This window comes from Ambystoma mexicanum, chromosome 3p (assembly GCF_040938575.1).
Source record: "Ambystoma mexicanum isolate Mex_15411 chromosome 3p, UKY_AmexF1_1, whole genome shotgun sequence".
NCBI classification, from domain to species: Eukaryota; Metazoa; Chordata; class Amphibia; order Caudata; family Ambystomatidae; genus Ambystoma; species Ambystoma mexicanum.
In genome coordinates this window covers 6,714,921-6,731,554 of record NC_090925.1, presented here as the reverse complement: position 1 = coordinate 6,731,554, position 16,634 = coordinate 6,714,921, and the positions used below count along the sequence as shown (strand labels likewise).

Sequence of the window (16,634 nt, the reverse complement as noted above, 5' to 3'; positions counted from 1 at the left end):
GGTTTATGCGTGGTGTGTATGCTGCACAGGGTGAGCGTGTGCAGTGTGTGTATGCACGGAGTGGGTTTGTGCGCGGTGTGTATGCGCAGGGCGAGCATGTGCAGCGTGTGTATGCGCAGCAACGGTTTATGCGTGGTGTGTATGCTGCACAGGGTGAGCATATTCAGCGTGTGTATGCACAGCATGGGTTTATGCGTGCACAGGGTGAGCATGTGCAGTGTGTGTATGCGCAGCGTGGGTTTATGCGCGGTGTGTATGCGCAGGGCGAGCGTGTGCAGCGTGTGTATGCGCAGCGTGGGTTTATGGGCGGTGTGTATGCGCAGGGCGAGCATGTGCAGCATGTGTATGCGCAGCGTGGGTTTATGCGTGGTGTGTATGCTGCACAGGGTGAGCGTGTGCAGTGTGTGTATGCGCAGCATGGGTTTATGTGCGGTGTGTATGCGCAGGGCGAGCGTGTGCAGCGTGTGTATGTGCAGCGTGGGTTTATGTGTGGTGTGTATGCTGCACAGGGTGAGCGTGTGCAGTGTGTGTATGCGCAGCGTGGGTTTATGTGCGGTGTGTATGCGCAGGGCGAGCGTGTGCAGCGTGTGTATGCGCAGCGTGGGTTTGTGCTATGCGCAGTGCTCCCTCTGACAGATGCTCTCGCTGCCAGCGCGCCGCCTCCTCCCCATCCTTCAGACCGGAGGCATCCCTGACAGCCAATGGGAGGCGGAGCTGCGTCCAAGCAGCTGCTCCACCGCTCCTTCCCATCCTCTGCACCCGCAGCCGGGGTCGGTGTGTGAAACTCCAGTGCTCCCCCGTTCACCGGCCGCACCCCCACCCTGGGCACCCCCGGCCCGCCCTCACCCAGGAAGACGGCGTGCCTGGCGCAGCGGGGCCCCCCCAGGCGCTGTCGCTACCGCAGCCGCAGCATGATCCTGCGGCGCCGCCCGCCCTGGGGGAGTACGGGGGGTTCACTGTGATTGGGTAACCGGGGCCTGCCACCCCCAGGTCACCCACCGCCACCATGGGCTGCATCGGATCCCGCACCGTAGGTAAGGCGGGGGCGGTGCAGGGCGCGATGTGTTGTTGCGCTACGTGCGTGCCGCCGGGGTGAGGTGAGCGCCGTCGGATGCTTTGTCTTCCTGCAAATGAGGAAGAGGGGGCGGTGGGGGCGGCAGGTGGATGCCAGTCTGCGGAGCGTACAGGGCATTTTTGGAGGGGGCCGCCCCCATGATTCCGAGGGCAAGACCTGCACAGGATGGAGGTGATGCAGAGAGACCGGACACCCAGACACACGGAATGTGGTGGCCGACGTGTGCATTCTGTGGTGGCTGATCTGAATACTAACACACCGGGAGCACAGCCAGTCACCTGCCTGCAGTCTCCAGCCCCCCCCCCCCCCTTGTTGCCACAGCCGTTGGCTGGCTCCGGGATGCCAGGCACCGGCCGCTCCGTGGGCTGTGCCCGGCAGCGACGCAGGATGTGTCACCGCGGCGTGGGCAGGAGGGGCGCCCACGCGTGTCTGTGTGTGTGCCCGCGGGTCCTTCGCCAGGCCCTGCCATCTGCCGCCCACTGTTCCCTGGAGCTAGAAGAAGCAGCGCTTCCGTGTGTGTGCTTGTGGGACTGCGTGCCTTGGATTGTGTGTGTGCAAAGTCTGCTGCCATATATGTGCCACTCACCCGAGTGCGTGTGTGTGTGCACGCCCTGCATGTGAAAATGCTGCCATATATTTGCCACTCACCCGAGGGCGTGTGTGTGAACCCTAAGTCTGGCGATGCTTGCGCCGCCCCCCCCCCCTCTAGCGGTGTGTGTGTGTTGTGTTTCTGCAGAGTGAGTCTGACTGACACCGGCCTACGTGCGCGTGAGTCACTTTTGTGCTGCCTGTGTGTGCGTCTGTGCAGTGATGCTTGAGCGGTGTCGGTGCAGTTTCTTGCGTGTGTGTTGCCTGTTGTAACAGGGCGTAGAGCGGCTGCTGATGGTAGTTGCCCCCCCCACCCCGAGCTTACATATGTTGTGTTCATCTATATACGTGTGCTGAAAATACCTGTGCCTGTGTGATGTTCTGTGTGTAGCGGTGTGCCCATTGCATCCCTGTTTGTGGTGCTTTCTGTGTGTGCAGTGTGTCATTGTGGGGTGAAGCCTGCGTTGTCTATCTGTGCGCAGGCAGGTGGGCTTCTCTGTGGCCTGTGTGTGCAGCTCTTCGTGCCTGATATGTATGTAGAGATGTCTGTCTGAAGATGTGTGTGAGTCGCCATGCATTTAAACATGTGTGGCGTGAGTCTGCCTGCTCTGAACCCCGCATAAACAAACATCTGGCCTGGGCGGGCCCGCGTGAGTTGCTCTTTGTGTAGAACTGCGTTAATGTGGGGTGTGAGGTGCTGTGTTTCTGTATGAGCGCCTGTGTGTGCACAGGAATGTCGATGTGTACGTGCATGCCTGTGTTCGCGTCACGATGTGCCGCAGTGTGTGTTTGTGTCTCCGTGTGGGCGTCGATGTAACTGACAACAACAAAGCACAAGCACGCGTGCGGTGGCATCTTGCCGAGTGCTGCTGAATTTGGGAAACGAGCACCATCGGGACGGTGGGGGACCTGGGGAGGGAGGGGGGAGTTGTGGGCGGGGGGGGGTCAGATTTCATGATATACTATCGGGACGTCGGGATTAGAACGCAGGTTTGCGGGCCCTCGTGTGCCATGCACCCCCCGGACCACACGCCTCACGTGCTCTCGCATTTGTACTTGTTTTTTAGTTTGGGCTATTTGGCTTAAGTTTATTTGATGTTATTCATGTATAAAGCGCGCGGCAGCCAATGGATGGGCCTCGAGGCGCTGTTACAGAGTTCTCGTTAGTTACCGTGCACAGGTGCGTTTTTTTCGCATGGCTCCAGGGGTACACACTGAGTGTGTGTTAGTGGACTCGGGGAGTTCCGTGGTCTGGCAGCAATGGAGGGGCGTGTGCCAGCTCTCAGCTGAAACATGTGCCTTGGGGTACAGGGAGGAGGGAGATGACATGTGAGGAGGGATACACAGTTTGTAGGTGTTATTTGGTTATATACCCCCTCCCCCCCACACTGACTGACCATGGCCATGCTAATCTGTATGGCCATTCCCACCCAATACTCGCCTCTCCTTGACCAAAACACCACCCCCCCACCCCCACAGGATCTCTTGTATCTGTTGTATCAAGCAATAACATCAAATGTTAGCCTGTCAGTGTTTTTTCTAAGTAATCTGCTGAGAGTTAATGGGCCTCATTACTCATTACGAGTATGGGAGTAGCCATGCCGCTAAAAGTGGCATGGCTATCCCCATACCGTGTACCAGGTCCGGGTCCCGCAAAAGGGGACTTACCGGGCCATTCCGACCTTGGAGGGCCCAGTAAATCCCTTTCGCAGGACCCGGACCCGGTACATCCCCATTCCCATTTAAGCCCCCATAGAGGATGCTAACAATGGACCTGTTAATGACGGGTCCGTTGTTAGCATCCTGGTCTGCTAGCGGGTCCCGCTAAGGACACCTGGTCTGACCAGGCCTTCCTTAGCGGGTCCCTCTGCAGACCTCGTAATAGGGAGGCCCGGGAGGAACAGTGCCGGTCCCTTACGTGGCCGCAGGGGACTAATGAGGCACAATGGCTGGATTGAATCTGTAAAAGGCTACCTGTGCAATAAAAATGTCTTAACCAATTGAGCCTTCAGCCACTTGATGTATACCTCTTCCTTGCCCTGGAGTCCTGTTTAAAACAAGCATTAGAAGAGGTATTAGGTACACTCTGGCCAGGTACTCCTATCATAGGCAGCAACAATCAGGGAATCTGGTTAAGGGAGGAAAACCATCTTAAAGTGTTACATACAGCAACAGTTCTATCACACACACACACACACACACACACACTTCCTGGAAGCATGTTCAAGTGCATTTTGGAAACCTTAGTTTTAATCATTACATCAATGTTGTTCCCTATAGACTTCCCTAGACAGAAGAACATCCAATCCCTGTACGGTGTAGCTGCACCTAGGAAGGAGCGGGTGGAACGCCTATCTAGTAGGGACAGAGAGAGGTACTCCCCTACTACTACCATGCTTTTATTTGCAATTGTAATGAGCCGTTAAAACAGGATGAACCCATTATCCCTCCATGGACGTTCTCTGGAGGTATTTTCTATTAATCTATACTGGGTACAAAGCCCCTAGATGTGCTTTATTCACCCCCGACAGAGGTGTGTGCATGAGGTGTAGACAAGATGGTTCAACACAACAATAATCGACCCCGAAATGTAGGTCAATTATTCATAAACCCTGAAAAGCCTGTTTTTAATTTCAGGTAAGGAGACCATTTGTCTCTAAATGAAGCCTGGCGAAGCATCACCACAAAAGAGCAAGAGAGAAATAATCCCTCTACTAAAAAATGATTTCTTTTTCCACTGTATCCCGTGTGTTCTTGAGGGATATCACTTGAACGTGCTTCCAGGAAGTGTTGGTGTGTGATAGAACTCCTATCATAGGCACAGGTGACTGCTTCATTTTCCAGCTGTTACCCTCTCATGGCCAGGTAGTACCTTTACATCAGTGCCTAGAAAATGTCAATTGGCGATGTGAACAGTTTGGGCTTTTGTGTAGGCATGGTAAAGGCACTTGCCAGGCACTGTTGTAGTGATATTAGCTGCCCATTGATGGTAGTGATGCAAAATGCTACGAGTCCCTGGGTATCTAATAGTAGTTCCCGGCAAATGCCTAATACTTACACACAGGCCAAAACTCTTCTACCAGGCTTCAGTGAAGGACACGCATAGTGCTTATAAATCGAGTGTTTGAAGGCAGACCTGGTTAAGATATTTGTGTTATACCAGTAGCACACTTACTGTTGCAATTAAGACATTGGGCCTCATTACAAGTGGGGCAGTCCGGAAAAAAGGCTGCTGGTAGCACCGTACCGCCACCCTTTCCGGACCGCTACGCTGCAACTCTAAGTTCCTGGGCATTGCACCCGTCAGGTCTGACCTGCCGCCAGGACTTGTAATGTCCCGGGAGCACCAGGATTTCAGGCGACGGAAACAGTGTTACGAGACCCACGGAAACGCACCGTAATGAGGCCCATTAACTCTCAGAAGACTGCTTTGGGAAAACATTGTCTGGCAGGTTGAGGGCAAAGTTTGATGGTAAGGCTTGAATAAAACTAGCTCAAAGAGTTCTCATGAGGCAGTGTTTTGGGCTGACGCGCCACCTAACACCCCAAACTAAAAAGCCCATACTGTTGGCTTCGCCAATTCTGGTCTGAAATGTGTACACTTACCTCGTGCTGCATGTCACCAGGCACACGTTAAGCCAGTCTGCGCCTTTTAGGCAACAGGCCCTGGCATGCTGGCACTAGCAGCCCTGTAACAAGTCATCCCACATGCATTTCATGACCAGTGCTGGCTGAAAAGCTGGCCCTTCATACACACGCCCCTGACTCATCACTTGGCAACCCTGTCACTGTGCAATGATTTCTGTGCTGTGCCACATCTGTGTGTGCAGACTTGCTCTGTGATTTCACGTGCAGCTGCCTGTGCCTTTTGGTGCAAGCATATGTGTTGTGTGTGTCTGTTTGTGGGTGTGCGTTGAACCTGTGTGTAGCTTAATACGTATTATGGCACATACCAACACATGGTATTTCTGTGCACGCTGCTGCGGGAATGGTTGTGCATGGCCGTGTGTTGTTGCTAGGTGGCATGCAGTCTCTGGAAGTGTGTGGACACGTGTGTTCTGTCAGCAGGGGGTATGCAACGTGCCAGGAGTGTTAAGGAGCTGGAGGGGGGGAGGCTATGAAACAGAGCCATGTTTGTTTTGTGTTTATTGGAGGAAATCGGGTTCTCCCAATGTGTGTTCCAAGAAGGGTGCGAATTGTAGCCATCTTGTGCGCTTCCATGCCTCACTCCGCAACACCACTGCGGCGGAGTGAGGTGACAGCTGGAAGGGCTTAAGCACACCTGGACTAATCCTGCCGGGCATTACATGGCGGTGCCCCCCGCCCGCCCCCCCAGACATGTTTTTAAATAATGGCCTGAAATGGTGCATCTCACTGCACACATTCCGGTGGACGTGTAGAATTTGCACTCGGCCCTGCAGGGCAGAGCATGAAATGCTCCAGCGGATGTGGCATCACAATCAGTACCCACGGGCAGGTGTGGGTGCTAGCTGTCCCCCTAAAAGACAGGAGGCCTCTCTTAGGAATATCTGCCAGCACTGCCCCGTTTATTTTCAGGCAGGTTCTGCCAGCAGTTCATGGCGCCTGCCCCCTTTCTTTCCGTGCCCAACGAAAGTGATGTGATGCATGCCAGAACTGAGCCTGTAAAGCACACGTGTGTGCTGCCAAGGCGCCCTGGAAGGCCTTGCTTGGGCTGCTCGTGCCAATCTTGCAGTCTGCCTCAATGCATGCCCACTCTGACCCCGGCTCTGCGCCCACGCACTGTGCCCTGCCCCAGACACACACAACAGAGACATGTCTGCCCTGCACACACGTGTTGCCTTTGATTTGAAGGTGAAAGTCAGGAAGAATTCGTTATGTCACGCCCGCCGTGCCATGCCCACTAGGGCGCGATAAGCTCAAGGCGCAGGCACCCCAGAGAGCCTTTGTGATAAACCCACCGCGCCTCACTGATCTGCAACACCTCATCCGAGCTGAGATGTCACTAGAGGAAAGCACCACCCCTACCTGTTTGCCAGGACCTTTGCAGGGTACGCCACTACACTGCCATTCTGGAGGCCTGGGTGAACTAACACTACCACAATGGCTGGTTCTGCACTTTGCCCTGAGCGCCTTACGAATGAATGGCACTAGAGCTGGAGGGTCCGGAGGCGTCGCTGGGTGCACAGTGGGGAGGTCCCGGGTAACTGAACAGATGATTTGCGCCATGGCATAGTGACACCTGACGTAGCATGGCTTAGCCTAGCACATGGCATAATACGGCATAACGGCCAGAGAACGAATGTGTTGCATGGATCTATCCATGGAAGGGTTCCCTGGGTATTGGGTGTTTTTTGGGCAAGACCGGTAACAATAACCACCTGGCAATCACTCTGCCTCCCACCCTAACAGACAACACATATGACCACACAGGTGACACAATGCAATGTACACCAGGGGAAGACAAGCTTCCACACTAAACTTCCCTACACCCCACACCAGCTCACCGCATGTAGACAAACACATGTCTCCACAATCCTTAAACGCAGCTCTGACAGACACCACAGGCAACCACGCCAAGTTACAGAGCAACCTGGGGACACTTTCACTGCTTCTCCAGACAACTCACAAAATACCGAATACTTCCACACTTCACGAAACCCAATCTTTCAGACCTGAACCTTGCAATATTGCAAGAAAGTAGACTTGCTCTGCCTCCCCTCCCCCACACCTTCCATATCACAAAGATCTGCACACCAGTGACACCACCAGAAGGTGAGTGATGCCCAACTGAATACCAGAGCACTAGCGGGCACAGCAAAGGTGTGCACTCGTTCTCCTGCGGGGCGGCTCTATGGACCGCCCAAGCAACCCCAGGGATTGGCCGCAACATGGGAGGAGATGAACGCTGGTTCTGCCGCAGTCAGTCCGCTATACTAGAATCTCTGTGCACTGACTGGCGTGTGAGACTCTCTACCCGCTGCTCACATCGAGTGCTATGACGCAAGAAGAGCGCGCTCTTAGGGCCTACTAACAGAGGCACACAAGCCTTGTGTGCCTAAAATCCCGCCGCCCGCCCCTTCGCTGTGCACACTTAGCCACTTCTAAGGACTCCAATGTTGGCAGTGAAGTCAGAGTGATATCGCCTTATGTGCCCCACATCACACACTTTGCTTAAGTTGCAGCGCAAGGATGTTTAACTCACTCTTCAATGTAGGTGCTTGACTGTACACTTTACAAATTTGCTTTGAACAATATTTAAATGCTGGGTTTTCGAGGATTACAGAACTACTGTCTTGTTGAGATTAGTTGCAAAATACATAAATCGTCACATTGTAAAGCAACCTGACAGTATGTGAATCCTTATAGAAACATGTGACGTCCAAACCATATCATGTTGCATTTATTTGCACATCCTGACTGGAAAACTACGAGTCCCAAAAGCAAAATAGAACAATTCTTTAAAAATGTACTGTTTTAAGCCACTGAGCTTTTAGCACTTTAAGACACACGCTAAAGGAAATTCGGTTATAGAGAGTGTCGGAATCGGCTAGCTTGCGGTCATGCATGATCCTGAGAACATTGGACTAGGCCTAGGCCCATGAAAGAAACGCCTTTTCTTACATGAAACGTCATGGACATACATGAATATTTAAAGGGAGCTTTGTTGTGTTACTCTCTTTGACTGGCCTGGTACTGGGCACAGATTTGGTGGGTAACTAGGGGTGTGTGAGGGGGTTCCGGAGTGGGGGGTTGATTTGCACATTTCACATCACTGGGAAATTGACTAAACACTTGTGTCTACAACAGCCATCAAGAGGCAGTTCTTTGGGTGCATTTTGTTCCAGCTCCTGAGACCTGTCAAGGCCAGCAGGTCCCTTCCACATGGGGCAGGGGGTGCTACTGTGTGATTGGTGATGAGTGCTTTGCTTTTTATTAGCTGTTGTTGAAAGTGATTGGCTCTAACTGCTGAGGCACCCGCGAGCCAATGGCATCTTTCTAACCTCGCCTGGTCTGCCCTGCCCCCATTGGGAGCGTCCTTAGCAACCTCAGAGGGTCGGGGGGTGCACCCCAGATCCTCAGTCAGGGCGCCCTCTTCTGTTCACTGCATGCCACAACATCTTTGGATCAAAGGAACTCTGTTTAACCTTAACTGCCAGGCTATTGTGGCACACTCGCCCTTGGCACTTAAGGGGTGAAGAAAAAAGCGGCTTTGTTACCAGGATTGTCTGAAAATTACTACGGTCTTGAATCAAGTTGCTCTCAAAAAAGCGAGCACAATCCTGCGGTTCAGTAAGAAACTAGAATCATTTAATGGCCACAGGGGACGCATTTACAACAAGACCTACTAAGCCCAGGCCTAGGGCGGCAGATGGACAGAGGAGCGGAATTGTATTGCAGTTTGATTTTCAGTTTCCTGGTTGGCCTTTTGTAAAGATAAAGCCAATTGGGTTTCTCCCAGCCTGGCTGATCCACAACACTGCACAAGAAGTTTGGAGCTGTTAGCAGTCGACCCACTCTGACAGCTGAAGCGGTTCCTGGGCAAACCTATACATGTTTGAGATTTAGAAAAGGTTTATTGTTAGGGTGACTTTTGATTATTTAAAAAAATACATGAAAAAATGGGAAGGCGTAGTGAAGTAAAGTAGTTTGTTGTGTGCCCATAGTATGACAACTATAAGACCCCTGTCAGCAATGGCAGGGTCACCTGAAATGACACCAGTCCAGATGCCAGTGACAGTTGGTGACCTCGCACACTAAGCTACGTAATAGCCTCGGGCACCCGAGGGGAGGTCAATGACGTCCGCCTTGCACACCCGAGGCAATGCCTCAGGAATAACATTTTCTCTTCAGAAAAGTAAAGGTTAAAAATGGTGCATCATTTTACAATATTAAACGCATGCCCGTGCTTAATTCAAGCACAGAGTTCCCAAAGGGGGCACTACAATGATGTTCAGAAGCAAGCACTCATTTCCTTCCCCGACCCCACATTTCAGAGGTCTGCGGCCGCCCAAAGGTGCACGTATGAACTAGATCAAAGGGAAGTTAAAATGGTGCAGAAGGAATCTAAATGCGCAAGTGCACCAAGAAACCTGTGGAAGGAAACCCAAAACCACAGAACACAGAAGGGCGAGAACACAAACTGTGTAGCAAAGGTATACAACATAGTTTCACAGCTGTCAAGGTGTCCCGTAAAGATATCCCTTCAGCCATCTTTACAGAAGCTGCTCAGGGCTGAGCAGGAAAATGGCACCCCTGCTGGGTTTATCATGGGTCTTTCAAGACATTCAGCTGCACGCTTCTAGAATGTACCTATGTATTGTACAGTCCAACCAACCCTACGGTGTTAACAAACATTTTAACTTACCTAAAACGCAAGCTGGCAAGACCCGTAGCCTAAACCACAACCACAAAGGTAAAACTGTCTTCGAAAACCCAATCCATTGCTCAATTTTACTCTTGGAGTGTTGCTTATTTTGAGCAATTGCACAAACAGCAGTGATGTAAACAGTATGTACCAATTCATTTGTTATAAAAGGTGCCGGCATTGTGCAGCTACGAGGAATGCTGTTGCTTCCGACACATGAATGTCAGGGTCGCCCTTATCCATTACTCCACCGTGAGAATGCACAGCCAAAGATTCCAAGGACCTTCTCCAGCGGTCTTTACTCTACTGATGTGTTTATGCCCAGGCAGAGTTTACAGACTTCACTTCTGATTGTGCCATATTGTAATGGGGTTCCAGCCCAAGCGATTGGAGGTACCTCGTCTTATTTCCAGTTTCCCTCCGGCTAACACCAGAGCTGTAACCATGAGAAGGGGGTCCAGTTCTTTTAATAGAACATTTGCATGAGATATAGATTTCATATGTAAACGTTACCATTTACAAGATGGATGTTGACTTGTAGTCATGTTGCATTAATATTACAGACCAGTCTCTGTGCTTCTCATGGAATGAGAGCAGGCGATTTGTGTAAGAAACCAGATATTAGCATTGAAACCAAAATGCCTCACTCCAACCTTCTCTCACTTGTGCCCAGTTGGCAGGCAGCTTATGCTCTTATCGCTTCCTCTAAAAGATGGTCTTTGGACCCAACTGAAAGTAGACAATTAGCCGTAACAGTACCTTGAGTGCCCTCAAAACTGCAGAACACACGGCCTCCTCCTCCAACTCCTGGGCAGCAGAGATCTACTAGCCTAACAGGGGACAGGCTTGACTTAAGAGAGGAGGCAATAACGTGCTAATCCCTGCCACCTTCAAATGGCCTTATAGTGTTATGGGGACGAAATGTGGGAGTAAATGGGGGCGACGGCCGGGGCATAGTTGGAGAACAGGGACAGAGTTTGTTGTAGGGGCTTAATCTGGTGAAAGTGCAGAGTCTGGCAGAGGGGGGTAAAGTTGGGGGGGGGGGCATGCAGTAACAGGCCCCTACTGGGGTGCCATTGGGGGCGTACGCACAGTGCAAGGTTATTGCGATTATGGAGATGCCATGAACACGGGGATTATGGGCAAGACTTTGCCCCTCCCCCCCCTCGGGAGACCCCAGGGAACCCGTCCTTAGAGGCTTTGTTACTGATGAGTTGATGACGTGGACAGATCCCTCTCGCGCGCGCGTCTTATGGCAGGTGGGCAGCACTCTCTGCTGATTAGTGAATGGTGTTATCCTAGCTGGGAAGACACGATATTAGATCATCAATTAACCTGTAAACTAATACGGTTACCAAAAACAGAGTGAGGACAGCGGATCTAGTGCAGATCCCGCGGTTGTAACACTGTTAATAAGCATTAATTATGTATTTCTACTATGAATTGACTGTGACAGGTTTAGTTGTAAGGTATGCTATCTAAACCCATGCACAATAAATAAATAAAGAACTTTCATGGCTTCAAATAGTGCTTCGTCCAGAATCCTTTCGCTTCAAAGCGCTGCATGACTGACTTTTGCTATTACCCACATTAACGGTACTGAACACAGCACCCACGGGGGGATGGGCTCTGCCTCTGACGTGCAGTGACGTGTAGTTTGGCAAAAAGCTGTACGTGAGGTGAGCGTGCGTGTAACACCCCCACGCACAGCACGCTTTAGCGAGTGACAGCAAAAGGCCCCTTTTTAGTTTTGGTTCTTAGGGGGCCAGGTCAGCGTTGCCTTTAAGTCGCAGGATTTGGAACTAGGAGAGAGATGGACTGTGAGAGGCGCACATACACTGTGACTGCTGTTAGAATTTCCAGTCACCCCTTCACTGGCCATGCTAGACCCCATAGCCATCCCCATGAACTACTGGCCACTCCCCAGCCAAAACCACCCCTCCGTATCTCACGGCGCAAGCTCTGTGCTTCTAAGAGGATGCCAGTGTTACCTCTAGGTGGTCTTCTGAAGTGTAATGGCCCAATGGAAGCTGTAAACAAGCTCCTGCTGTAATGAAAATGCCTTAAGATTGCTTTCAGCTACGTGATTGATAAGACATATGTGTCATTGCATGTGTGCCTTGCACTGAATTCTAGTAGAAAATAAGCACTGATACCAAGGGCATTGTAGCCTGGATAAAAGACAATGAAGGGTGGGGGTGAGAACTCGCAACACGGATGGCCTGTCCTCCAGGTTAGGGGGCTCGAGAGTTATGTTATTGTGCATTTGTGTAGCGCCTTTTACCATTGTTATTATTCCAGTGCTCTGGGTTGAGCGCCCTAGTTTACCGCAGTCCAGGTCAGTAGAGGGAGTAGTGTAGTACAACGTGCAGTGGATGATGTGCAGCTGCGTGCTAGCAATAGCTGTGGTGTGGTGGCTGTGTAAGGGCAATAAAATGAGTGCAGTAACACCAAGGCCCTGCGCTCAATACCAGAGACCAGTCTCTAAGCGCTGCGCAAAATACCAGAGACAGTCTCAAAGCCCTGCGCTCAATACCATAGACCAGTCTCTAATCCCTGCGCTCAATACCAGAGCCCAGTCTCTAAGCCCTGCGCTCAATACCAGAGACCAGTCTCTAAGCCCTGCGCTCAATACCAGAGACCAGTCTCTAAACCCTGCGCTCAATACCAGACACCAGTCTCTAAGCCCTGACCTCAATACCAGAGACCAGTCTCTAAACCCTGCGCTCAATACCAGACACCAGTCTCTAAACCCTGCGCTCAATACCAGAGACCAGTCTCTAATCCCTGACCTCAATACCAGAGACCAGTCTCTAAGCCCTGCGCTCAATACCAGAGCCCAGTCTCTAAGCCCTGCCCTCAATACCAGAGACCAGTCTCTAAGCCCTGCGCTCAATGCCTGAGACCAGTCTCTAAACCCTGCCCTCAATACCATAGACCAGTCTCTAAGCCCTGCGCTCAAACCCAGAGACCAGTCTCTAAGCCCTGCGCTCAATACCAGAGCCCAGTCTCTAAGCCCTGCGCTCAATACCAGACACCAGTCTCTAAGCTCTGCCCTCAATACCAGAGACCAGTCTCTAAGCCCTGCGCTCAATACCAGAGACCAGTCTCTAAGCCCTGCCCTCAATACCAGAGACCAGTCTCTAAGCCCTGCCCTCAATACCAGAGACCAGTCTCTAAGCCCTGCTCTCAATACCAGAGACCAGTCTCCAAGCCCTGCGCTCAATACCAGACACCAGTCTCTAAGCCCTGCCCTCAATACCAGAGACCAGTCTCTAAGCCCTGCGCTCAATACCAGAGACCAGTCTCTAAGCCCTGCGCTCAATACCAGAGACCAGTCTCTAAGCCCTGCCCTCAAAACCAGAGACCAGTCTCGAAGCCCTGCTCTCAATACCTGAGACCAGTCTCTAAGACCTGCTCTCAATACCAGAGACCAGGCTCTAAACCCTAAGCCCTGCGCTCAATACCAGAGACCAGTCTCTAAGCCCTGCGCTCAATACCAGAGACCAGTCTCTACCAGTCTCTAAGACCTGCTCTCAATACCAGAGACCAGTCTCTACCAGTCTCTAAGCCCTGCGCTGAATACCAGAGACCAGTCTCTAAGCCCGGCACTCAATACCAGAGCCCAGTCTCTAAACCCTGCGCTCAATACCAGAGACCAGTCTCTAAGCCCTGCGCTGAATACCAGAGACCAGTCTCTAAGCTCTGCGCTGAATTCCAGAGCCCAGTCTCTAAGTGCTGCGCTCAATACCAGAGACAGTCTCGAAGCCCTGCGCTCAATACGAGAGCTCAGTCTCTAAGCCCTGCGCTCAATACCAGACCCCAGTCTCTAAGCCCTACGCCCAATACCAGAGACCAGTCTCTAAGCCCTGCGCTCAATACCAGAGGCCAGTCTCTAAGCCCTGCGCTCAATACCAGAGACCAGTCTCTAAGCCCTGCCCTCAAAACCAGAGACCAGTCTCGAAGCCCTGCTCTCAATACCTGAGACCAGTCTCTAAGACCTGCTCTCAATACCAGAGACCAGGCTCTAAACCCTAAGCCCTGCGCTCAATACCAGAGACCAGTCTCTAAGCCATGCGCTCAATACCAGAGACCAGTCTCTACCAGTCTCTAAGACCTGCTCTCAATACCAGAGATCAGTCTCTACCAGTCTCTAAGCCCTGCGCTGAATACCAGAGACCAGTCTCTAAGCCCGGCACTCAATACCAGAGCCCAGTCTCTAAGCCCTGTGCTGAATACCAGAGACCAGTCTCTAAGCCCTGCACTCAATACCAGAGACCAGTCTCTAAACCCTGCGCTCAATACCATAGACCAGTCTCTAAGCCCTGCGCTGAATACCAGAGACCAGTCTCTAAGCTCTGCGCTGAATTCCAGAGCCCAGTCTCTAAGCCCTGCGCTCAATACCAGAGACCAGTCTCTAATCATGGGACCAGGCTTCCAACCTGTGTTCCTCTGTGTTGTTTTGCTCCCAAGCACACACGGATGCCCCTGAGCTGTCCTCCCTGCCCAGTCGCTATTGTGAGAGGCGACAGGAGGAGTCCACCTGAGATTCTGTGCAGTGAGATCGGAGCCTTGGAAATCTGATGGTATATTGAGACCGGACCCCAGAAACTGGGAATCGCTGCAAGTCTCTGGGCCCCTTTATAAAGCAAGACTCTGATAGATGGCGACCTCTCTGCGATGCCGGCAGGGGAAAGGAGTCCCGGTTTAATCCCGCGTTAATTGACTGGCCTGACATAGGGGCAGGCTGTGGGGGGCAGCCTTAATCTTCCTAATGAGGTCCCTGTGGACCTCTCTCCCGGGGGTACCCGAGTGCAGGTCTGGCAGCTTCACGAGTCCCTCACACCCTGCACGTGTGTGCCATCCTCTCTGACTACACAATCTCTACACAAAGCCGACTGCAGTAAAGCCACACCTGCACTAGAGGAACGATGGTGAATTACACATGAGAAACGTGGCCTTCTCTGGCTTGAAAAGTCCTTCATCAAGTTAATGCATATCTAAGAAGTTTCCTAATCAAATGTGGAGAATAATGTTTTTAAGATTAAGGGGCAGATTCATGGAATTGCCCACAAAAATCGCGCAAGGGCCACGCGCCGAGAAGGACACAGCGCGAGCCTGCGTGCTGAAAGAAAAATGCATATGGACTTGTTTGCGCCAAGTAACCATATTTTCAAATCACAGGAAGCAGGAAACTGCCAGATCAGCTACCTTTGCGCGCTCCCCCGGGCACAAATACACACACCCTTCAAACAGTGTGTGGGGTCCCCTGTAAGCAGGCTTGCAACAGTCAGCACCCCGACAACATGCGTATGAAAATTCGTAACTCGCCAATTACTTGGGAAATGTGCTTGTGAACGCACATAAAATAATCCTATACCCCGCTACAGAGCATGCATGCAGTGTGTGCTGAAAATCCTACGCACAGGTGTACTTACGCCAGCCTTCGGGTGGTGGATCCTATAAAGGACGTGCGTGGGCATTTCCAGGCCGAGACGTTGCGCGATCGATTCCATGAATACGTCTCTTGCCGTGCAATAGTGGGCGTGCGTGGACTGCCTGCGGCTGTCCCTCAGAACACCCACTTCTTCGCAGGTTATTGCCCATTTCTGGCCCCCCCTTCCCAGCCCTCTGTGCTCGCCATGCCCACCCTCTGCTTGGAGTCTCGCGCAAGGCCCTCGACGGCTCACACAGGCATGCCAGGCCAGCATGAAATCTACGCAAGTGCAGGAAAAGTGCCTTGCATCCGATTCCACAGAGTTGCACACTTAGATTGGGCCCAAGAAGCCTATTTTCTGTGCAATAAATTCCATGATGCAGCCCTCAAGGTTCAACTTGTTCCCAACAGGTGAAGTGTGGGGCGCAGGGACCTGCGATGGTGGCGATTTGGTAACGAGCCAACGTTTATAGGGACACTGCAACATAAAGCCCTCCTTTGGGCATTACAGGGGTGTCTATTTTGCTGTTTTTTACCGTATCCATTTTTTGCTGAATTTGTCTAGCTTCTGAACGCGTATTTTAAGTCACACGCAAACCTCTTTAACCATCATTGGCTCTTAATTAGCTTTCTGGCATTTTGGTGCACAGCTAAACTCGTGCGTGTTCTCCAATAGTCAATTGTTCTGGTTTTTCATTTTTTTCATTTTTTCTTCCTTTTTTTTCTTAAATTCACATGTTAGGTGTATTTCTTTTTTCTTACATTGCCATTTTTAGTTTGGACAATTAGGTGTCTCTTGCGGCACCTACAAGCCAAAACTATTGCATTAGAGTACAGATAGCTGGAATGACATATGAGGAGAGTCACACAGCTTGTGGGTGTTGTTTGGCTATTTGCCCACCAATTGACTGCCCATGGCCATGTTAATCCCTTTTGCCATTCCCACCCACGACCTGCCCCTCCCCACCCAAATCACCTCCTCATGGGAACCCTTTGACCTCACTTTATAAAACTTTACCATCAAACTTTGCGCTCAGAGTGCAGGCCAGTGTTCTTTCAAAGCAGTCTTCTGAGGGCTAAGGACTCAATTAGAGTTGTAAACTCACTACTGGTAATACAATTGTTTGTTTAATAATGTTTGTGAAACTTTTTTCTTGTACTAAACCATCACACAAAAGACATTTTAA

The 16,634-nt window shown here is 51.4% G+C and overlaps 1 protein-coding gene across 3 annotated transcripts in view; it reads left to right on the top strand.

Moving 5' to 3' along the window:
• FAM131B (family with sequence similarity 131 member B) overlaps window positions 1–16,634 on the top strand; it is a 446,901-nt gene that overhangs the window by 66,667 nt on the left and 363,600 nt on the right. Inside the window, exon 1 of one of the 3 annotated variants that reach the window (XM_069650306.1) lies at window positions 665–1,034. The exons of 1 other annotated variant lie outside the window; for it this stretch is intronic. In XM_069650306.1, the coding sequence (XP_069506407.1) occupies window positions 1,007–1,034 (28 nt within the window). In that variant the 5' untranslated portion in view covers window positions 665–1,006. Of the gene's footprint in view, window positions 1–664; window positions 1,035–4,013; window positions 4,038–16,634 lie in introns of those variants that run through there. One more of the 3 variants, XM_069650308.1, reaches the window with a different exon arrangement.